This window comes from Triticum aestivum, chromosome 3A (genome assembly GCF_018294505.1).
Source record: "Triticum aestivum cultivar Chinese Spring chromosome 3A, IWGSC CS RefSeq v2.1, whole genome shotgun sequence".
Lineage (NCBI taxonomy): Eukaryota > Viridiplantae > Streptophyta > Magnoliopsida > Poales > Poaceae > Triticum > Triticum aestivum.
Genome location: NC_057800.1, coordinates 691,656,257 through 691,679,500, shown reverse-complemented (window position 1 = coordinate 691,679,500; position 23,244 = coordinate 691,656,257). Strand labels below are relative to the sequence as shown.

The 23,244-nt window shown below is 49.7% G+C and overlaps 2 protein-coding genes across 2 annotated transcripts; both read left to right on the top strand.

Moving 5' to 3' along the window:
• The first annotated feature begins 5,183 nt into the window (after positions 1-5,183).
• Positions 5,184-6,560, top strand: LOC123059157 (F-box protein At5g07610-like). The gene has a single exon (XM_044481794.1). The coding sequence runs from the start codon at positions 5,310-5,312 to the stop codon at positions 6,459-6,461; it is 1,152 nt and encodes a 383-aa protein (XP_044337729.1). The 5' UTR covers positions 5,184-5,309; the 3' UTR covers positions 6,462-6,560.
• A 1,930-nt stretch (positions 6,561-8,490) lies between these two features.
• Positions 8,491-9,828, top strand: LOC123057159 (uncharacterized). The gene is made up of 4 exons (XM_044480271.1): positions 8,491-8,509; positions 8,942-9,169; positions 9,245-9,449; positions 9,556-9,828. The coding sequence occupies exons 1-4, from the start codon at positions 8,491-8,493 to the stop codon at positions 9,617-9,619; spliced, it is 516 nt and encodes a 171-aa protein (XP_044336206.1). The 3' UTR covers positions 9,620-9,828.
• The last annotated feature ends 13,416 nt before the right edge of the window (positions 9,829-23,244 follow it).

Here is a 23,244-nt window from a genome sequence, read left to right as displayed (position 1 = left end):
CCATGTTGTTGTAACACCCTGCTACTTTAATTATGGATATTATGATCGTTCTTCCTGAACCATTATTAATGTCTTCTATGTATAAATTTTGCTGAACCATTATTAACACCTTTTTTTATCTAAATCCATCTCTCTTTGAGAATATATTACATGTGTTGCACTTGCACCTTCTGCATTTGGATATCCTCTTCCTTCGACAATGTGGAGTGGAAGCTTTTGTTTATCTCCAGTTAACAATGAAATGATCTACGTGTAAGGTATTTCTTTTGGAATTAGATAATGCTGTTAAGGATGTATAGTTTTTTATGTATGTAGCGGATGACTGCATAATAAGTATCCTGTATGACACCAATAATTAGCATGTGGGTTAGCTTAGCTCTGTTGTAAGTGACACTTAAGAAGCCTGAAGGACTTGATGAGTTTTTGACTAAGCAGTGGCAGTGGTGTTCTTAGCTAGTTTTATTATACATTATTCTGCGTGTGAACCTTGTGGTGTCTGCTCTATTTTCAAGACTTCCATATTTATGACCGGCCTGTTCTGTTGTGTTTCGATGGGCCGGTCACGTGAGCAGCCGAAACTACTCAAAATTACATGTATGCACTGTCATAAGAAATGGTGGAAGTTAATTTTCGGATGCCCCTAAAGAAGATTTCTACCTTGCAGTACTGTATTGAATCACAGTTTGTTTGCCTGCTTTTTGATTGGAACAGTGCTGACTCTAGTCAGAGAGGGATACTTGAGCATTTCACTTGTTGGATGTTAGGTGTTGTCCGCTGTTGATTTATTTTTCATCTACTGTTTGTCTAATATCATCAGCATGTGCGGTGACGCAGACCTAGCGCTTTTGTGTTGTTCCTGTACATTTGTAGGCGCTTCCCTGTCCTCTGTTGGGTAAAGTTCCGTTGGTATTTTCTCGCCGTGTCTACTGGACGAGCAGTATAACGAGGGCAATAGTTGAGGAATAGAGAGAGGTTCATAAACCCTGATTGATGGTCAGTCCTGCTAAAGGATGGTGCTTGAAACAGTTCTGATGCTCGTGTTCGACATAGTGGGAGCCATAAAACACATGGCAGTAGTTCCGTAGCCTTATTTCCAGCTTTTTTTGGTCTTCAAGAAATGGTCTTGTGGTTCATTCTTTCAGCTCTTCAACCATCCGGGTGACGAATAGAGGAATTCTCCCAGGTTTTTTCTGGCACGGGCGCACACTACACGAAGAAGAGGTGGTCTTCGGTACAATCCCCCCCCCCCCCCCCCCAAAACGTATAAAGGGTAGGGACGGTCATTTTCACACGTCGTATAATAATACCCGCCCGCCGTAGGCGCGCTCGCGTCGCCGTACGGAGCGAGTATGTTTGTGTGTGTTTGATTTGTTGAAACTTAGGTGGGCTCAAAAATATCAAATGCAATTAGGCACAAGAAATTTTATAGAGAGCTTCAGTAGGCGACGCCCAAAATGATAAGAGCATCTCCAGCCGCGTCCCAGGAAGGCCTCCCCAGACGATTTTCTCGCGCCGGCGCCGAAAAAACGGCCCAGTCGCGCCCTCAGGAGCCCGATTTTCGCCGGCCTGGGCCAAAAACAGCGCCGGCGGACCCAGGCCGAACCCGGCGCGCTGGGGGCGCCCAGGGGCGCCGGGGCGAGTTGTTTTGGCGCGAAAAAGCCGCGGGCCAGCCGCGTCAGCGACACGGCGCCTCGTCTTCCCCCAACGGCCTCGGTTCCCGCGGCGAGTCAATGGCAAGGCTGCCGCCGGTCAGCCTTGCCATTGATTTCTCACGGGCGGCGCATCACGGGATGGCGTGCCGACGCCTCCCCTCCCTCGCACGCGTTCACACGGGCGCGGCGCGGCTATATAGCCGGTGGCCTCACTCGCCTGTGCCCACACCAGCCCCGCCCCTCGCGGCCGCCCAGCCCCTCCCTCTACCTCTCCCGAGCGCCGCCGCCCAGCCCCTCCCTCTCCCTCTCTACCTCTCCCGAACCCGTCTCCATGGCAGAGCGTTTCCCCGGAGATGAGGCGGCGGCCAACGGCTTCGGCCGCCGTTCGCTGCGCGAACAGGAGTCCTGGCTCCTGTTCCAGGCGAACATCCCGGCGCCGCCGGACATGCGCGCCGGGCCGACGGGGTGGAGACTCAGCGACGGGGGAGTGCCCGTTCCCCCGTTGCCCAACGCCGTGGCCAAGCCCAATTACTTCGCCGATGCGATGGAGAAGGAGCGCCTGGAGAAGGCGAAGGAGCGCCAGTGCGCCGCCCTACGCCGCTTCGCGGAGCGCCGACGCGGCCGCGACGAAGGCGGAGTCATCGTCATCTGCGACAGCGACGACGACGATGCGCCGCCGCCACCAGCTCGCGTTGGCGACGCCGGTCAGGGGTCCACCAGGGACAGCCGCGTCAAGGAGGAGAAGTCCAACGATGGCGGCGATGACGGCGACTACTCGGCGTTCAGCCAGTTTCTCTTTTAGATTAGTTATCTATTTTGCTATGTAATGAAAACCGGCGAACATGTCTAATATATGCCCAAGTTTGCCGAAATTTATCGTGTTTAGCCGAACTTCGCCGAACTGTGCCGAAATTTGCTATACAAATTTTATTTTTAAACGCTCCTGGGAGTGGCCCTGGGGCCGGCGGCTGGGGACCAACTCGCCCCCAGGCCTAATTTTTGCGCCGGCTCACCCCCAGGCGGCGATTTTAGGCGCCCCCTGGGGGGCCAACGGCGGGAGATGCTCTAAGTTCATCACATCCACCTCAATTTTGAAAAAGACACTTTCCCCCAAAAAGGAACTAATAATATCTTTTTCATTTAGGGAAAAAGAATATCTTTTCGAGCACCAAACCGTTAGTTTTTTTTTGAGGGGGCTAGTCTCCATGAAAAAGGATGGGTAGTCGGATGGTTGTTCTACCAAGTCTCCCAACTTAAACGGGTTTGTGTGCCTTTTCCTAACAGTTGTGAGGCGGTTTGCCCTGTGACATGTTTATGTGTGTGTCTATATTGTACTCTTTTTTCTAAAAGCGATACAATTCTGTTTATGAGTGAAATTTGTGAGATCTATTGATCACATATGGTTGTCATCAATGGCTAGAGTTGGTACACTGGACACAGTTTCATATGAAAAAAAAAGTTTTCGAAGTACTAGATTTGGCCTTTAGTGGAACTATATTTTTTTAATCTTACATAGCTACGTGTATAGTTTATAATTTCAAGTTTCGAGCACAATAACATATGTTCCATTCAACTAGAATATGCTGCGAAAAAAATTCGTGTACAATATAGAAATATATTTAGTTTCTAACTAAAATTTTCTAGCCCAACAACTTTTTTGTTGTGTCCCCCCTGACTAAAGCATTACGTACTTCCAACAGAACCAAAATAAAACATATAAATATTTACATTAGATGATTTAATTGTGTTTAAAAAAATCCCATTACAATAAATTGGCTCATGTTTTTTTTAATTTGTGGGAGTCAAATATGGAGATGGTAGTCACGAAGCAGGATTGTTGGACAATGGAACGCCTGATGGAGTTGATCCGAGGGTTTAATACTTTAGTACCTTAATTATTTCAGACCTTATGGAATATAAAAAACATCTTTCCTTAATTACTGAATTTGAATGAGTTTGACCAAAGTTAAATTTGATTTGAATTATTGAATCTAGGTCAAAAATTGAAGGTAAAAAAGTGTTTCCCTACCTATCAAAATTACCAGGAATTTCTCACAATTTCATTGAAACTTCAAACCCTGGTTGATACAATTGTGCTTGAAGACAAACTAGCATCATAGCCGCACTCCTTGTCGGCAAAAACGATGTGCTTGCTCTGTACGTCCAAATGGCCCATGGGACTGGACCAGTGGCGAAGGCAGGGGTGCTGGCAGGGGCCTTGGCCCCTCCTATGCTCTCACAAATACACCTATATGCAGGGCCGGCCCTGGGTAGGGGCAAGAAGTGCGATGCCCTAGGGCCCAACCTGCTGGGGGGCCTGACCCTGTGCACAATCCGTAGCCCAACAACTAGCTTATTATTATTACTAGGTTACTTGTTTCGGAAAAAAAAACTATTAGGTTACTTCATTGTGAAAGGCACTAACCTAGTTTCAAATCGATGGATCCATCTCGTAACACTAGCCGCCGTCGTTTTCTTCTTCCTCTGCCTAGCAAATTAATGGCTATTGCCGTTGTAGATGATTTTATTTTGAATTGCTTTCAGTTTCTCCATCTCACCCCCTTATGGATTAGCCTATAAGTTTTCCAATCCAACAGACGGCAGCACGCAGAGGCAACACTTCACCAGCTCAGTTCCTTTGCAAGTTGAAAACATGACTGTTTCTTGTGTCAAACGCTTACAAAGTTCTTGTAATTTATGAGTCTTTTTCGCTTGATCTTTGTACTGATTGTTTTGGTTTCCTAGTGATTCTTTAACCGGTCGTCTATTTTCTGTAGAGGTTTATAACAAGGGGCCTCAAATTTTACTTTCGCCCCGGGCCTCCGAAATCTCAGGACCGGCCCTGCCTATATGTACTCCTAATCCTCCCATCCATCTGCCAGACAAAATTAGCTAGGTTTAAGTGATTTGGCCCCCTCTATCATTATATGACATGTTTTGGCCCCATCTATATTCAGTTTCTGGCTCCGCCATTGGACTGGACACCACTCCACCATGCAATGCCAAGGAGGCCATCTGCCAGTTTGATCGAGCAAGACCATAGCACCGACCTCTACATGCTCGTAGGTAAAGTTGTGTCGACTCGACGAGCACATGGTGGATGAAGAGGTCTGGAAGATGAAGAAGTCGTAGAGGGAGACTATACAGAGAAGTTGCAATTGTGGTCATGGTCGAGGGTGAGCTAGGTGCCCAAACACCTCTAAAAGACTGTTCGTCCCATGCTCACGTTAGTGTAATTCTGGATGCAATTAACTCCCTTAGAAATGTACATTTAGTTCTTTTTTTTCTCTTTTTTGAGTTGGATTTTCCTTTCTTTTTTCAGGATAGGAATGTAGTACTCCAATACTAGTATGCTACATATTTGATTTTTTTATTTGAGGGGTTGCTACACATTTGATGTGTTTGGACTCACGCGGCCCGCTCCAGCAAAAAAAGAGAAAAAAAAGAAAGGAGGAGGAAAAGGCCACTCGGCCCAACCTCCACTCCCCCATCGTCGACCGAGCTCTCGCCGCTCTTCGCTCCGCACTTCTCCCGGCAAGCACCTGGTAAATCCTCTCTTCCCTCAAGGTCTCCTCACATCCGGGATGGATCTCTAATCTTTTCCCCTCCGTTTCCCGATCTGCGCAGATTGCGACCTCCTCATCTCCACGGACGGCCATGGCGGGGGACTCCAAGAAGGAGAAGTGTGTGGAGGGGAGCCCGGTGGACAAGCTCACCGACGACCTCCTCGTCGACATCATCTCGCGCGTGCCCTACAAGGCCACCTGCTGCTGCAAGTGCGTCTCCACGCGCTGGCGCGACCTCATCTCCCACCCCGACCACCGCAAAAACATGCCCCAGTCTCTCGCCGGATTCTTCTATCAAGTCAAGGGGGCTCGCTATTTCACCAACGTCTCAGGGGAAGGTGACCCTTTCTTCGACCCGTCCCTCTCGTTCCTGCCCAATTACCAGAGCCTTTACATTCTGGACTGCTGCAATGGTCTCCTCCTCTGCCGCTGCTGGAAGGCGACTGATCCTGAGACACTGGATTACATCGTGTGCAACCCTGCCACCGAGAAATGGGTGGTCGTGCCTGCTAGTGACTGGTCCAGCGAGGTGGTGGTCGCTCGCTTAGGGTTCGACTCTTCCGTCTCCTCCCACTTTCATGTGTTCGAATTCATAATTGACGAGGCCTCGGGTGTATACGAGGATGAGAGCAGATATTTTAAAAACATCAAAGCATTGGCGATCTACTCCTCCAAAGCTGGACTATGGATGGTCACAGAAATTATGGCAATTTCATTTGCAATACCCTGGAATTCCAGAAGCGTTTTTCTCAATGGGGTCCTACATTTGGCTGCCTTTGATGACTTAATTGTAGCTGTTGACGTTGAAGGAAATCATAAGCGGATCGTTGACCTTGATGATGATTTTATCAATGACATTTTTCCATCACAGAGGCGATTGTATTTCGCACATAGTACTGCTGGTATTGGTGGTTCTGATCTAAAAGTCTGGGTTCTTGAGGACCATGGTAGAGCAGACTGGACCTTGAAGCACAATGTCAGCAACTTGAAACTGTTTGGAACAGAGTATTCGTCGTTTCAAAAGCATTACAATGTCGTCTCATTCCACCCAGAACGCAATATGCTTTTCATAGTCTGTGGGGAAGAGAACACATTAATGTCATATGACATGGATTCTATGGAGCTGCGTTTTATACGTCAACTTGGATCTGATTGTCAAGTTGAAGGGTCTGACTGGGAGGGGAAGACTCCTTTTCTTACACATGTTCCCTTGTTCTCAGAGTCATTGGCAAATGGGCACTAAATGTCTTACTTGCATAGTGCAGCTTCACAGTTATCAATCCTTCTAATATGTTATTGGAATTGGGTCTTGAATTTGGGCAGCAGTGACTTGGGTTTGATGTTTATGAAGTTGTGATTGTTTTTGTTGGTGCTTGCGCGCACTCATGTCCTGACTATTGCAGTTAAGTTAGTGACTTAGCTTGTATATATTCGTGGCAGTTAGCAGCCCATCCACTTGTAACACCCTGGTACTTTAATTATGGATACATGATTTCGCTGAACCATTATATTATATCTGTCTAAGTAATGTTATCTGCTTATTATCTCTTTGTGAATATATTATATGTGCATTTGTATTTCCTCTTGCCTTGTCTTGCCACTGAATGTTTGGGTTCAAATTTTTTTTATCTATATGGTCTTGAAGCGCTAACCACTAGTCAATGCTGAAATGATCAATCTGTAAGGTATTTCTTATAGATAGAATTAAATAATGGCGTTAAGGATATATTATTTTCAAAGCTTGAATGGGATTTATGCCATTCCTTTCAGGTTTTTTTTATTTAATTGCACAATTCATTTATTACAATATCGATATCTTCACACCTGTAGCACTTCGATAGCAGTTGCCTCCTCTGTTTGTTGGTTCTAAATACTGAAAGATGGCTATCACAACTCTAGAGCCTGTATGCTGGGCTATACTGAAGTGTTAAACAACTAATGGTGATCTGTATGGTGGGCTATACTGATGTATGGTGGCAGTGGTGTTCTCTCTGTTCTGCCTGTGAGCCTGTATGGTGACTACTGTCATAATACAGGTGTTCAACCGGCAAAACTACTGTCATAATAATTGGCTGAAGATTTTTAAGGACAGACTAGTGTGTGATCTGGTCCCGATCTAATTTTAAAAGAAAAAAAGATTACTAAATGCTGTTCCACAAAAGGTCAAAATGCCCGAGGGGCGAGCGTGGAAGGTCAAAATGAAAGGAACATGTTCATTATGTTGGGAAATGGACGGATGTGCTAAGTAGATGGGAACATGTCTCTTCTGCCTTTGCTCTGTTTCCCAGGTCAATTTGGAGGCTAAGGTAATCTGCAGCTCAAGCATTCCAAGAGCCTTGACCCGGGAAGCAGAATTGACTGATGCAAAGTTTCTAGTTGTTGGAAGATCAAGAAATAAGTATCACGGGCAATCTTTAGTAAGCTCCTAAAGAAGGAACAAAAAAGAAAAATAAGCTACTTCTCTGTTCATGTCCAGGTATTGAACTGAATTTTTCTGCAAGTTTGCATTCTTGGAAATGTAATATTCAGTGCAAGCCATTTCTGCTTCTTCTCTTAATTTTTGCCTACAATAGTCAGTCAATGTTACAATCATCACCATTCCAGGAATCACTTTGAGGTTGCAAATTGCTGCTTCATGCATGCTCCAAACAACTGCTCGGTGATCACGCAGACACATAGTAGCAATCGACTCTAAGTCTCAGTAGTGATAAGATTGCAGTTTGTTCGCTGATGCGTCTCCAAAATAAGCGTGCGATGCAAATATTTATACTTCCTCTGTTCACTTTTATAAGACGTTTTTGAAAGTCGCCCAAAACAGTTCAAAGATAGCTATCTAAAACGTATTTATAAAAGCAAATGGAGGGAGTAACTGGTAAGAAAAAGTTATGTTATCACGTACATGTCCCCCTGGTACACGAAAGTCTTTCCCACCTGCTGGTACACGAAAGTCTTTCTCATGGCCTACTGATCGTCAGGTGTGGCCTAGCATGGCTCAACGTTGGTACTACATCTAACTATAGACCTAACACAGCTAATGTACGATGTAAGAAAATGACGCGGCTTAGTTATACGTTGAGTAGCAAGTGTTGGGTCCCTAATCTTAGAGCAGGATGCATCCTTGATAGCATGGTGCTCCTACCAACGTTTCTCAAGCTGGCTGCGAATTTTCTAGGGGAGGATTTCACTGCCTTGTGAAAAATTACATGGTAGGATGCAGGTTGTTCTGGGCTTGCCAAACTTCTGGTGATAAAACCAAGTGCTCCCCGAAGGTCATGGGCATGCCAGTATATTGTAAGATTGGCATTGGCTCAAATCTAAACAGTCTATAACAGTGCAAACACAAACATATTCCTGGATGCCTACTATTCCAAGCACAAGCATGCTACATGTCTACTTCTATATCCTAAGTCACATTGTTTCCTTTTCCTCTGAAGTCTCAGACATTTGAGAGATGGTGTAGGCAGGAGGCCACGAGAAGAAGGCTACACGACATCTAGATGGATATATATATGGAGATAAGATTGAAGGTAGTGTGTCTTTAATATTTACAAAATGAGATCGGAGGTTGGTGTGGTGGGTCCACATTAAATATTTAGACAACCTAAATCAAGATCATCTTCTAGTACATTGAAAATTCATTTTTGAAGCAATGCTTCAATTTGTAGGTCGTTCTATACTATCCTTCTGCAAAAAGACTGAGAATTTTACAACTTGTTTTTTGAGGGACAAGAGCATTTCGCCCGACGCGGCCCATTCAAGCGAAACTGAAGGAAACAGCCACACGGCCCAACCTTCATTCCTCAGTCCTCACTCCCCGCATCGTCTTCACTCCCGACCTCCGCCGCATCTGGCGGCTGCGCACACCCAAACCAAACCCTCGCTCGCCGGCGCAGACGCCCTCGCCGCCCCTTGCTTCGCAGTTGGCGCACCAACGCCACACATCTGGTAGCGGTACGTCCTCTCTTCCTATGCTTGCCTCAACGCCAGGGGATAAATTCCTAATCTCTCCGTCCCCCATCTCATCAGATTGGCCGCTCCAAGAAGAAGGGTATGGAGGGGAGCGACCCGATGGCCACGCTCACCGACGACATCCTCGTCGACATCATCTTGCGCCTGCCGTACAAGTCCACATGCTGCTGCAAGTGCATCTCCAAGCGTTGGCGCGGCCTCATCTCCCACCGCCACCACCGAAAGAAGATGCCGCAATCCGTCGCCGGCTTCTTCTACGAAGGTTATAACGAATGCCGCTCCCCCAGGAAGGCTCGTTATTTTACTAATCTGTCGCGGGAATATTATCCTCTAGTCGACCCCTCACTATCATTCCTGCCCAATTGCAGGAGCCTTGACATCTTGGACGCCTGCAATGGCCTCCTCCTCTTGCCGCTGCTTGAAGGCTGCTGATCCCCTGTGGTAGGAGCTAGGATCCTACCTGGTCTAGGGCGTAGGTTGTACGGGAAGGGGGAGGGTTGACGGAGATGCGGTCGCAGCTGCCGGCGGCGGGGCACCGTGGCGCGATGAAGAAGAGGCGGCGGCGGCGCAAGAGGCGGCTAGGGTTAGGTCTCCCGACTCCCTTCGGGAAACCGAGCAAATAATGATTGCTTCTTGCTTGACTAGATTGATACATCTCCTCTCCTTATATAAAGAGGTTTACTTGACTCCTAAGCAAACGATCCTAATAACGATAAGATAATTGGGCTAAGCCCCTAATAACGCTAAGATAACTTGGGCCACAACTCACTGGGCTAAGCCTCTAATATGCCGGTCATAACACTTCTCCCTGCCTGCACAAACAGCTCATCCTCGAGCTGTAAGGTGGGGAAGCACTTGCTGAACTCCTTAAGTTGATCAACCAGCATCAAACACCTTCGCGACAGCACGGGCGGCCAGGTCTGCGGCGACGACGTCCTCCTCAATGTAGTCTGCAACCTCTAGGTAGAAGAGTCGCGGGCAGACGTGGCCGGGCGTGTAGGGCTCGTCACAGTTGAAGCAGAACCCTTGGCGGCGACGCTCGAGTAGCTCAGCCGAGGTGAGCCGGCGGAACGGGCGCGCCGCGGTCGCGGTGAGGGGCGGGTGCCGCGGAAGCCTGAGTAGGCCGACCCTGCGCGGGAACATTCGGCCAGGGTAGCGGCCCAGTGGCCCGGGACGGTGATGCCGGCTGGATGGCCACCGCGCGACGCTCGAACGCGTGGGCGTAGTACATGGCTGTTTGGAGATCCTGTGGTCCCCAATGCTCCACGTCCACGCGGATGTGATCCGGAAGTCCAGCGACGAAGAGGTGGCCCGCTGTTGTGTCGTCACACCCGACGCGTGGCATGCCAGGGCCTGGAAACGGTCGGTGAAGTCCTGAACCATGGAGGTGAAGGGAAGGCGGCCTAGCTCTGCCAGGCGGCTCCTACGGATCGATGGCCCAAAACGAAGGAGGCAGAGCTCGTGAAAGCGCTCCCAAGGGGGCATGCTGCCCTCGTCCTGCTCGAGGGCGTAGTACCAGGTCTGTGCCGTGCCGCGGAGGTGGTAAGAGGCGAGCGAGGTATGTTCCGAGGCGAGGGTGCGCTGCCCGCGAAAGAACTGCTCGCACTGGTTGAGCCAGTTGAGGGGGTCCTCCGTGCCGTCAGAAGTGGCAAAGTCCAGTTTGGCAAACCGCGGCGGTGTCTGAGTCAGAGCGCCGTGGCCGACTGGCTCGGAGGTGCGAAGCAGCGATGAGTGGGGCGCCCGGTTAGTATGGCCGCGGCCCGTGGAGTGCCCCGTTGAGCCGGAGGGATCGTCGAACTACAGAGTGGGTGCCAGCGGGTCTCCAGCCGACGTGTAGACGGGTGGCGGCGATGATCTGGTCAGCCAGGCCGGCATTGGGGACGGCGACGGCAGGAAGCGCACTTGCTGGATCGGTACGCCTCCCTGCGAGGGTGACCGGGGCCCCGTGCTGGGCGGTGGCGGGGCCGACAGCTGCGGCTGCGGCGGCACGGACCAGGGTGGTGTGGGGGGCCCCGCGAGGGCCGGGGCCGGCCACTGTGGGCATTGAGGCGCGGTAGCGGGTGGCGGGGGGGGGGGGGTGGGGGCAGCTGGGCTGCGGCTGCCCGGACTCGGGAGGCGTCGAGGGCGCGGCGATCGCCGGAGCCGGCCACTGCGGCCAGTGGGGGGCGACGGCGGGCGGCGGCTGACAGGGCCAGTGGTGGTGTAGAGGCCCAATCAGTGCCGTGGTGGCCGCGTAGGGCCCGGCCAGGTAGAGGCGTATGCCCTAGACGGCGGTGAGGAGGTTGTTGAGGATCCCGGTCATCTCCGCCGGAGAGTAGACGACGATGGGCGGCGCAGTGGAGGGCGGGGGCGTCTGGCCGGTGGAGGCGCCAGCGGCAGAGTCCAGCGGTGCGGTGGGGAGAGGCAGCGGCGCGATGGAGAGAGGCAGCGGTGCGGTGGTGACGGGCAGCGGCGCGGTGGTGACGGGCAGCGGAGCGGTGGTGGTGTAGACATGATCGGAACCGAGTTACCTGATACCAAATTGGTAGGAGCTAGGATCCTACCTGGTCTAGGGCGTAGGTCGTACGGGAAGGGGGAGGGTTGACGGAGATGCGGTCGCGGCTGCCGGCGGTGGGGCACCGTGGCGCGATGAAGAAGAGGCGGCGGCGGCGCAAGAGGCGGATAGGGTTAGGTCTCCCGGCTCCCTTTGGGAAGCCGAGCAAATAATGATTGCTTCTTACTTGATTAGATTGATACATCTCCTTTTCTTATATAGAGAGGTTTACTTGACTCCTAAGCAAACAATCCTAATAATAAAATAATTGGGCTAAGTCTTTAATAACGATAAGATAACTTGGGTCACAACCCAACCCACTAGGCTAAGCCCCTAATATGCCGGTCATAACACCCTGAAATTGGATTATGTTGTCTGCAATGCCACCACTAAGAAATGGGTGTCCGTGCCTGCCACCGACTGGTCCAGCAAGGTGGGCGTCGCTCGCCTCAGATTTGACCCGGCCATTACTTCTCACTTCCATGTATTCGAGTTCATAGATGAGGAGGTGTTGGGTATATCCGAGGACGAGCAAAACGACGAGTTGTATCGATGCATCCACACACTAGCAATTTACTCGTCCAAAGCTGGAGTTTGGAAATATCAAACAGTTGAGCATGGACCATTTGCGATACCCAAGAATTCACCTGGCTCATTTTTAAACGGGATCCTTAATTTGGCTGCCTATAATAATTTAATTGTAGCTGTTGATGTGGAAGGAGATAATTGGTCACTTGTTCATATTCCTAAGCCACCGTACTATGCTGATGATATCAATGGCATATTTCCATCACAGGGACAGTTGTATTTTGCAAATAGTCCTGCTGATTCTGATGGTTCTGAATTGTCAATCTGGGTTCATGACGACTTTGTTACAGGAAAATGGAGTTTGAAACACAATGTGAGCCACTTGCAGTTGTTTGGAACAATGTATTCATCGTATGCGAATGATTATAGTGTTATTTCAATGCATCCAGAACACAGTTTGATTTTTATAGTCGGTGGACATAACAAGACACTAATGTCATATGACATGGATTCTATGCAGTTGTGTTTTATATGTCAACTTGGATCTGAGTGTAGAGCTGAATTGCCTGGCTGTGGTGACAAAGACTCTTTTTTATCCACACGTTCCCTTGTTCTCAGAGTCATTGGCAGATATGGACTAAATGTCTATGCAACGCTGTTTTTTTTTTGTGAACATGGTTCTGAATGTGAGGTTTGATGGCTTGGCTGCTGCACACTGCAGATTCATAACTGCCATGTTTCTGACACTATTGAAGTTAAGTCTGGAATCTGGGTAGCGGTAACTGGGGTAGACATTTATCAAGTTGTGAGAGTATCTGTTGGTGCTTGAGCACCCTCATGTCCTGAATATTGCAGTTAACTTAGTGACTGAACTTGTGTTTGCATAATTGTATATATTCATGGCTGTTACAGCCAATAAAGTTGTAACACCCTGCTACTTTAATCATGGATATAATGATCATTTTGTTGAACCATTATTACTGTCTTCTATATGTAAATTCATATATGTGTTGCAACTTTTGCCTTTGGATCTGCTCTTGCTTTGGCATGCTAATGAATGTCTAAATTCCAATTTAAGAATATGGCCTCGAAGCTTCTGTTTATCTCCAGTCAACAATGAAATGATCACGTGTAGAGTATTTCTTTTGGAATTAGATAATGTCGCCCAGGATGTAAATCTTTCGAAGGTTGAACTGGATTTATATAATTTCTTTTAGGACTTTTTATTACTTAATTGCATACTTCATTTACTGCAATATGAGATCTTCACATAGTATGTAGTGGATGATTGGATCCATCTGAAGTAGGAGACTTTTGACAGAAGATGCCTTATCTGTATGTTAGTTTTAAAGTATTGGAAGATAGCTATCATTACTGTAGAACATGTGGGGTCTATACTGGAGTGTTAAAACAACTAGTAGTTCTTGTATGACACCAAGCAACCTTGGATTGTCTTAAATATATTTTATCAATTCCTAGTTTATCTCTGCTGTAAGTAAAACTTGAGGATCCTCAAGGACTTGATCAGATTTGAGCAAGCAGTGCTGACTCTACTGAACCTTGTGTGGTGCCTGCTCTACTTTCAAAAATTCTGTTCTGTCGTGTTCGATCTGAGGAGTTGGCTGTAGCAAGCCGTAGAGTTCATTGAAGCTGCTCTCGGGCGTGGATTTCCCGCCTCTAAGTTCCACAAATGGGAAGCTCTTCCTCTCCTCGAGGAAAGATTAATCCTCCACGAGCAACTATCTGCATAACATTGCTTCTTCCGACTGCCGTAATATTCCTGGATGCTTCCTATTCCCAACATGCTATGTGTGTAACTCCTATATCCTAGATGCCATTCCTTCTTCATCCTCTTAAGTCTCGACTTCTGAGAGATGGTGTAGGCAGAAGGACATAAGAAGAAGACCATGCGACAACTAGATGGATGTATATGTCGAGCTAAGGTTGAAGATAGAACATTCCAAATATTTATATGTGTGGTGGGCTGGTGGCCGCATATCATGAATATTCAAAGATCTCAAATCATGATCATACTGTCTTTTAGTATAATATATAAAACTTGTATGGTGCCTACTCTGTTGTATTTGACGAGCAAAACTACTGTCATATTTGAAGTTAACATTCAGATGTCCCTAAAAAGGATGCTTTTTTATAGGAACAGCACTATCATGCATCAGGATTTACAACTGGGTGCAGTTTTAAATACTGTTGTATGCAGTGATTAAATCAAATTGTAAAGGAACTGGCATGATTGGAACTGTCATAATAATGGTGGTTCTGTAAGATGATGATTTAATTTTCATCTACTGTTGTGTGCTACCCGTGTGTGCAGTGAACATCTACTGTGTACACAGTTCCTTTGGTATTTTCTCAAGCGTTTTGTTTCACATGTCTCCATTTTATTAGGCGAGGAGTACAGGGAGGGTCATGATTGATCAGTGTAGGGAGGGCGTTAACTGAAGCTGCCCATTAGTAAATTGGGTTTATAAAAAAAGGACAGTTACTACTCTTTCACGTTCTAATGGACCGATGATAAGGATAATTACTAGAATGAAAGGAAAGTCAATTGCCTCCTACATATCAGATGTACTATGTAATAATTTGACAGAAGGGATGACAAGCCCACCATATGTTCTGCTAGTACAAAACTCTCAATAAAAAAAATGACAACGAGCGAAATAGTGCAAACTAGATGACACAGTGTTAGACTATGTATAGCTTCTGTACTTATGTACGTATTGTAACACAACCATTATATATAATGAGATAAGCCACCCCTAGAGGGTTGCGCTGGTTCCCCAAAACTTATTGTCTTACATGGTATCACGCTAGGTTACGATCGCTTCCGCTTCTAAACCCTAATACCCGCACCGCCGCCGCAGCCGCCGCCGCCTTCACCGCAGCCGCCGCGCCACCGATCGCGCCGCCGCCATGTCGAGCGCCGCCACCACCAGTTCCACTGCTGCGGGCTTCCTCCCGGCCTCTCTTGCGGCTCTGCTCAACCTCCCGCTCGATGCCGTCTCCGTTCCGGCTCCGATCGGGACAAGGAGCATCGGCTCCGTCTTCTCCACGCCGCCGGCGCCCTCGCTTGGGCGTGACCTCGTAGTCCACACCGCGGCGCCGCCGTCCGCTGCGGACTCCGCAGGCGTCGTCCCGCCGCTCCTGCCGCAAGCGGATCACACCGCCCCGCTGGCGGGGTTGGCGGCGTCCGCCCCGGCCGCGGGCCTTGCGGCGTCCGAACCGGCCGCGAGCTTTGCGGCGCCCGCCCTGGCTGCGGTCCCGCCTCCTCCCGCATCGGCTTCGGTGCCTCTGGCTGCCTCCATGGTGTTTGCACCCCAGGCAGCCTCCTCGATGGGATCGTCTTCGCCGCCGCCGTTTCACTTCGGTCATCTCATCACCATCAAGCTCTCCGCCGACAACTACATCTTCTGGCGTGCGCAGGTTCTCCCGCTCTTGGGGAGTCACTACCTGCTAGGCTACGTCGACGGATCGCTTCCCTGCCCACCCGCGCTGGTAGACAGCGTGCACGGTCCGGTCTACAATCCGGCCCATCGCGTCTGGACGGGGCAGGACCAGGCGAACCTCTCCTCCATCCAGGGGTCGCTCTCGCCGGCAGTTGCCGGCCTTGTTGTCTTCGCGAAGACGTCTCATGAGGCCTGGACCATCCTTGAGCGCACCTTTGCAGCGCAGTCCCAGGCTCGTGTCTCTGCACTCCGTCGTCAGCTTGGAGAGTGTCAGAAGCTTGACTCCACTGCCACTGAGTTCTACAACAAGGTCAAGGGCCTCGCCGACACATTGGCCTCCATTGGACAGCCCCTCACCGACTCCGAGTTCAACTCGTTTATTGTCAATGGTCTTGATGAGGAGTATGATGCCTTAGTCGAGATCATCAACGAGCGGGGCAACTCGACACCCATGCTGGCACACGAGGTTTTCTCTCGGCTCCTTCTCACTGAGCAACGGGTCGAGACTCGCCGCACCAGGGGCACTGGCTCCCTCTCGGCCAACGCCGCCACCAAGGGTGGCCGCTCTTCTTCATCACCCCGGTCTCCCTTGGGGCTGCCACCGTCGCCCGCCTCGGCCCCCCCACCTACTGCGACCTTACCGGGGGCTGGCGGTCCACGTGTGTGTCAGCTTTGTGGCCGCGATGGGCACTGGGCCTCCAAGTGTCATAAGCGCTTCCAGCGAAGCTTCCTTGGTCTTGGCAATGACGGCAAAGATACACGCAACAATGCCCGTCAGGTCGCCATGGCTGATCGTCCCGCGCCGCAGAAGCAACAGGGACACACTCAGTCCTACTCCATCGATCCACACTGGTACATGGACTCTGGGGCGACAGAGCATCTGACCAGCGAGATGGGGAAGCTTCACACTCGTGAACCCTATCATGGCTCCGACAAGATCCACACCGCCAATGGAGCAGGTATGCACATCTCTCATATTGGTCAAGCATCTCTTCTCACTAGACATGCCAATAGGAATCTTCAGCTTCGCAATGTTCTTCGAGTTCCATCTGTGACCCGTAATCTTCTTTCAGTTCCTAAACTCACACGTGATAATAATGTGCTTTGTGAATTTCACCCTTTTGATCTTTTTATTAAGGATCGGGGCACGAGGGACATTCTTCTTAGTGGGCGGTTGTGCCAGGGCCTCTACCGTCTGGAGCATCCTGGCGTCGCTCGCGTTTTCAGTGGAGTTCGGGTCTCTCCGTCACAGTGGCATGCTCGTCTTGGTCACCCGGCCACACCTATTGTCCGTCATATTTTGCGTCGTCATGAGCTTCCTAGTTTGTCTAGTAATAAAGATGTAGCAGTGTGTGATGCTTGTCAGCAGGGGAAGAGTCATCAACTTCCTTTTTCGGAGTCCAGTCGTGAGGTGAAACATCCTTTAGAACTTGTGTTTTCAGATGTATGGGGTCCTGCTCAGACTTCTGTCAGTGGTCATAATTACTATATCAGTTTCGTTGATGCTTATAGTCGCTTTACCTGGCTTTACCTTATTAAACGCAAATCTGATGTGTTTGATATTTTTGTTCAGTTTCAAAAACATGTTGAACGTCTTCTCAAGCACAAAATTGTTCATGTCCAGTCGGATTGGGGGGGCGAGTATCGCAACCTCAACTCTTTCTTTCAGTCGCTTGGGATAGCTCATCGTTTAGCATGTCCACATACACATCAGCAGAATGGTTCAGTCGAACGTAAGCATCGTCATATTGTTGAAGCTGGTCTTACTCTTTTGGCCCATGCATCTGTTCCGTTTCGGTTTTGGAGTGATGCTTTCACCACTGCATGCTTTCTCATCAACCGTACTCCTACTCGTGTTTTAAACATGAAGACTCCCATTGAGGTTCTCCTTAATGAACAACCTGATTATACCTTTCTCAAGGTATTTGGGTGTGCTTGCTGGCCGCATCTTCGTCCATATAACAAGCGCAAGCTTGAGTTTCGTTCTAAGAAGTGTGTTTTTCTTGGCTATAGCTCTCTTCATAAAGGTTACAAATGTCTTCATGTTCCCACTAATCGTGTCTATATATCTCGGGACGTCGTGTTTGATGAGCATGTTTTTCCCTTTGCCAACCTTCCTGTGTCTACTGTCGAACCACCATCCCTGCATTCATCCTCTGTTGCTTCTGACCAATTTGATGATGTTGCATACTCTCCTTTGCTGTTACCTAACCATGGTGCAGGAACCGGACGTGGAGCTCGTTTGGAGCTGTTGGAGGATTCACCATCATCATCGTCGTCTTCTGGTGGGCACGTCGATCGCCCTATGTTGCATGGCGTCGATTCGCGTGCCCATGCATGGTCACCCGACGAGCCCGTCGCGCCGAGCATCTCCACTGCTCGGTCCGCTACGCCAGCGATCGCCGAGTTTCCAGCGGCTCGGCCTTTTTCGCCAGCGGCCGCCGAGTCGCCCGCGGCTCGGCCCGTCACGCCGTCTTCGCCTGCGGCTCGGCCCGTCACGCCGTCTTCGCCCGCGGCTCGGGTCCTCACGTCGCCTTCATCCGCGGATCGGCCCGCGACACCGGCCGCGCCACGGCCCACTATGCCGAGCTCGCCAACGGCCCGGTCTGTGATGCCGGAGTCGCCAGCTGCTTCGTCTGCTCTGCCGGTTTCGCCGGTGGGCCGGCCTTCTTCGTCGACCGAGTCCGAGGCTACCGTGACTGGCTCCTCGTCACCGGCTGACTCGTCAACGTCGCCGTCCTCCAGCCCGTTGCAGGCTGCTCCGTCGACCTCGGTGGTTCCTGTGTCCCGACCACATACACGCAGTCGCAGTGGCATTTTCAAACCTAAGGAACGTAAGGATGGTACGGTTGCTTGGTTGGCTGCTTGTTTGGCTGCTGCTGTTGCGGATCCATCTTCTGAGCCTCGCTCATATCAGGCTGCCCTGCGCATTCCACATTGGCGAGAGGCTATGGAGCAGGAGTTTCATGCTCTTCTTCGTAACAAGACATGGACTCTCGTTCCTCCACCACCACGGGTAAATGTTATTGACTCAAAATGGGTATTCAAAGTGAAGAAGCATTCGGATGGATCTATTGAGCGTTACAAAGCGCGACTTGTTGCTCGCGGTTTTCGGCAGCGTCATGGTCTTGACTATGAGGACACCTTCAGTCCTGTCGTCAAGCCTACCACTATTCGGCTTCTTCTCTCCATTGCTGTTTCTCGTGGTTGGTCACTTCGTCAACTTGATGTGCAGAATGCTTTTCTACATGGATTTTTGGAGGAAGAGGTTTATATGAAACAGCCGCCTGGTTTCTCTGATCCTGATCGTCCTGACTATATCTGTCGTCTTTCCAAAGCACTATATGGTTTGAAGCAAGCTCCTCGTGCCTGGCATGCCCGCCTTGCCTCTGCCCTTCGTGCTCATGGGTTTGTGCCGTCCACTGCTGACACTTCATTATTTCTTCTACAGAAGCCAGAAGTCACTATGTATCTTTTGGTATATGTCGATGATATTATCCTTGTCAGCTCTTCTCAGTATGCTGCTAATGCTCTTGTCTGCTCTCTTGGTGCTGATTTTGCGGTCAAAGATCTTGGGAAGCTTCACTACTTTCTTGGAGTTGAGGTCACTTCTCGTGCTACTGGTCTTGTCCTTACGCAGAAGAAGTACTCCTTGGAGTTGTTACAAAGAGCTGGCATGCTGAAGTGCAAACCGACCACCACACCCATGTCGTCTACCGACAAGATAACAGCTGTTGATGGTGAGCTTTTGTCTCCTGCGGATGCCACAGAGTACAGGAGCATTGTTGGTGGACTTCAGTACTTGACGATCACGAGACCAGATATCTCTTATGCTGTTAACAGGGTTTGTCAGTATCTTCAGGCTCCCAGAGATACTCATTGGGCTGCTGTTAAACGCATTCTTCGTTATGTTCAGTTCACCCTGACATTTGGTATGCATATTCGGCCGACTTCCTCTCGGGTCCTTTCGGCCTTCTCTGATGCAGATTGGGCTGGTAGCCCAGATGACAGGCGATCCACGGGGGGTTATGCAGTATTCTTTGGCTCTAATTTGATCGCCTGGAGTGCTCGGAAACAGGCTACTGTGTCACGTAGCAGTACTGAAGCTGAGTACAAGGCTGTGGCTAATGCTACTGCAGAGATTATTTGGGTGCAGTCTTTGCTTCAGGAGTTGGGTTTGTCTCAACCACAGCCTCCTATTCTTTGGTGTGATAACATCGGTGCTACATACCTTTCTGCAAATCCAGTATTTCATGCCCGAACGAAACACATTGAAGTTGACTATCACTTTGTACGGGAACGTGTATCGCAGAAGCAACTCCAGATCAAGTTTATCTCATCTAAGGATCAACTTGCAGACATCTTCACTAAGCCTTTACCGCTGCCACAGTTTGAGGCTTGTAGGCGCAATCTTACCCTTCTCAGTTCTTTAGAAAGTGGCTAAGATTGAGGGAGGGTGTTAGACTATGTATAGCTTCTGTACTTATGTACGTATTGTAACACAACCATTATATATAATGAGATAAGCCACCCCTAAAGGGTTGCGCTGGTTCCCCAAAACTTATTGTCTTACACACAGCAAGGCGCCAATCTGCTTGTAGTCTTCCGGACCTACGCCTCTGCATTCTTGCGCTAAACGATGCTTCCTCAATCAAATACCTAGACAACTTTTGTCTAGGCGTGGTGCCTTGCGTGATCGCCATAATTAGGTTTGTTACACGAGTCTGCAGACCATGTGAACAAACATCTTCCTGGGTGCCTACTATTCCAAACATGCTACATGTGTTTTAACTCGTAGATCAATGGGCACTGGTTCCTCTTGTCTTAAGTCTCACATTTGAGAGATGGTGCGAGTATGAGGCCATAGGAAGAAGACCCCGCGATAACCATGTAGATATATATCGAGCTAAGATTGAAGATAGTACATCCCTAATGTTTATAGAACGCGATTCGAGTTTAGTGTATAGTAATTATTTAAAAAGCCCAAAATCAAGACCATATTATCTTCTAGTACAATGAAAATTAATATCCGAATTCACGTTTGAATAAGATGGTTGTTGTATACTATCCTTTAATAAAAAAGAAGTGTAAATGTGTTCAATTCAATAGTCCTAGCATCCGTATAAAGAGAATAACGTTGGCTACAAATATTGGAATGCGTAAATTACTAGGGCTCCCTGCTCTTCTAAAAATATGACTGAATGAATTATATGTTTGCTTACATGGTCCTTTCCTTTCCGATGTGTGTGCGTTTTGTGTTAACATGTGCTCTATTTATGTGTGGTCGCTTTTTGTTGTGTTTGATAAGGATGGTACTATGTTGTAGGGTTGTTGGCTAGACACAGTTTTCGGAACAGATCGCAGCTTAACTCGTAGGTGTGTCATGCATGTTCTGCTACTAGTTGTATATCTTTGGCACGCCCTTCCCTCCAGAGAGGAAGGCGGACAGTGAGGCACCCACGGTGCAAGACGGAGAAGAGGAAGACTAGGGCCCACGGGCAGTGACAGCAGACTAGTCCATGGGTAGGCAGTGTGTGTATGGCGAGTGGGGCCATGATCAGCCAGGCTATATGTATGTGTGCGTGACCACCGAGTGGGGGCATCGTTGTAAAAGAATATTACCGAATCCTCAATCGATCTTCTTCTTCCAGCTCTCACCTGCTCTATCTTCTCCCTCAAGCTCATCTAATTCCTCCCGGTCCCCTTTCCCTCTTGCTTCGATCCGACAGGGTTGTTACAACTTGGTACCAGAGACTGGTTACGATCCGCCGCGCCGCCTCAATCTCTCGATCCGGCCGTAACATCCAACGCGAAAGGTGTTGGATTGCTCCGGCGATCCGACGTGAAATCCTGAGCGGGGTCGGTTTGATTTGGGGCGGCAGCGACGACACCGTCATCCACTTCGTGCGCGCGGACTAAGTTTGTGCTCCAGGCCATGGAGGGGATCCAGAAGACGCTGGAGGAGTTGTTGACCAAATTTTCGTTGCTCTCGACCGAGGTTCAACACTTGAGCACTCAGGTGACCGAGTTCGGCAACGGCCTGGATGCGGTCAAGCGGAAGCAGGACACGGAAGCGGCGGCGCGTCTGGCCGCGTCATCCTCGACGGCGTCCACCGCAGCGATGTTGGTACGGTGAACAAAGGGCCTCCGCTAATCCACCCGCCACCGCCCCCTCCACCGCGTCGGGAGGCACACCAGGAGCGCCACACCGCACAGCCTCCTCTACTGCTTCGGGAGGAACACCAGGAGCGCGACAACTACAGAAACAAGCCGCCGAAGCATGACTTCCCTCATTTCAGCGGCGACGCACCGCGGCTATGGTTCGATCTTTGCCACAACTATTTCGAGCTCTATCAGACACCACCGGAGCAGTGGGTGTCCACAATGGTGTTGTATATGGAGGGGCACGCCGCGCTCTGGTGCCAAGCCAACAAGCGTGTCCATGGCCTGGGCGACTGGTACGCATTCACTAGTTTGGTCAGGATGAGTTTGACGCCCAGCTACATCGTCTTCATCATCTCAAGCACACGGACACCGCAACAAAGTACCAGCACGCTTTTGAGGCCATCATGTACCACTTGATCGCCATGGATCCCTCACTCAGCCACAAGTTCTTCGTGTCCCAGTTCATCATAGGCCTTCATGACGAGGTTCGCATGGGCGTGCGCCAACACGCGCCCACCAGTGTCTCTTGGGCAGCAACTCTTGCCCGGATTCAGGAGGAGGAAGTAGAGCATAGGAGGCCGCGAGGGCGCCCAACAGTGTATGCGCGGCCACTACCACAACTTCCAGTACCAGTAGTCGCTGCCGGCCCAGTTCAGCCACACAATGACGGGCCAAGCGGGGACCAGATGATTTTGGCCGCGAGCGTCAGCTCAGGGAATTTCGCCACGCAAATGGCCTTTGTTTCAAATGCGGCGACAAGTACTCACGGGAACACAAGTGTAATAAGGTGGGACAACTTCTGACCATCGAAGTGGGTGACCATGGTGAGCTTCTATCTGACAATGCAATCTGTGCGCTGGAGCTGTTGGATGATAATTTGGACGAGCCGGCATCCTGTTGTCAAATCTTTGTTCATGCAGTAGCTGGTACAGAATCCGCGAGCACCATGCGTCTCCGGGCTCCCGTTGGCTACCAGGTGATGTTACTATTGGTGGACTCCGGCAGCACCCATACTTTTGTCAACGCAGCATTTGCCGCGCGCGCTGGGTCAGTAACAGTTCATGTCGCTAATGGCAACACCCTACAATCCACACAACAAGTTTCGCAACTGAAATGGTGGTGTCAAGGACACACTTTCTCAACAGATATGAGGCTGCTCGAGTTGGGGGCCTACGATGCAGTTCTGGGTGTCGACTGGCTCGCGCAATTCAGTCCCATGAATTGTCACTGGGTCTGAAAACGATGGAGTCCCGCTACGGCATGACAAACATTCAGTTACAGGGTGTATGTGCACCAGGGGAACCCTCTCTAAATGAAACCAGGGCTGATCAGTTATACAAATGGATTCAGGGTAACGAAGTTTGGGC

Excerpts from the sequence above, each read along its gene's own strand:
- LOC123059157 (XM_044481794.1), top strand. The coding sequence starts at position 5,310 with ATGGCGGGGGACTCCAAGAAGGAGAAGTGTGTGGAGGGGAGCCCGGTG.
- LOC123057159 (XM_044480271.1), top strand. Across the intron at positions 9,170-9,244 it reads ACGCCACACATCTGGTAGCG|ATTGGCCGCTCCAAGAAGAA; the intron begins GTACGTCCTCTC and ends CCATCTCATCAG. Across the intron at positions 9,450-9,555 it reads CGCCGGCTTCTTCTACGAAG|GAGCCTTGACATCTTGGACG; the intron begins GTTATAACGAAT and ends GCCCAATTGCAG.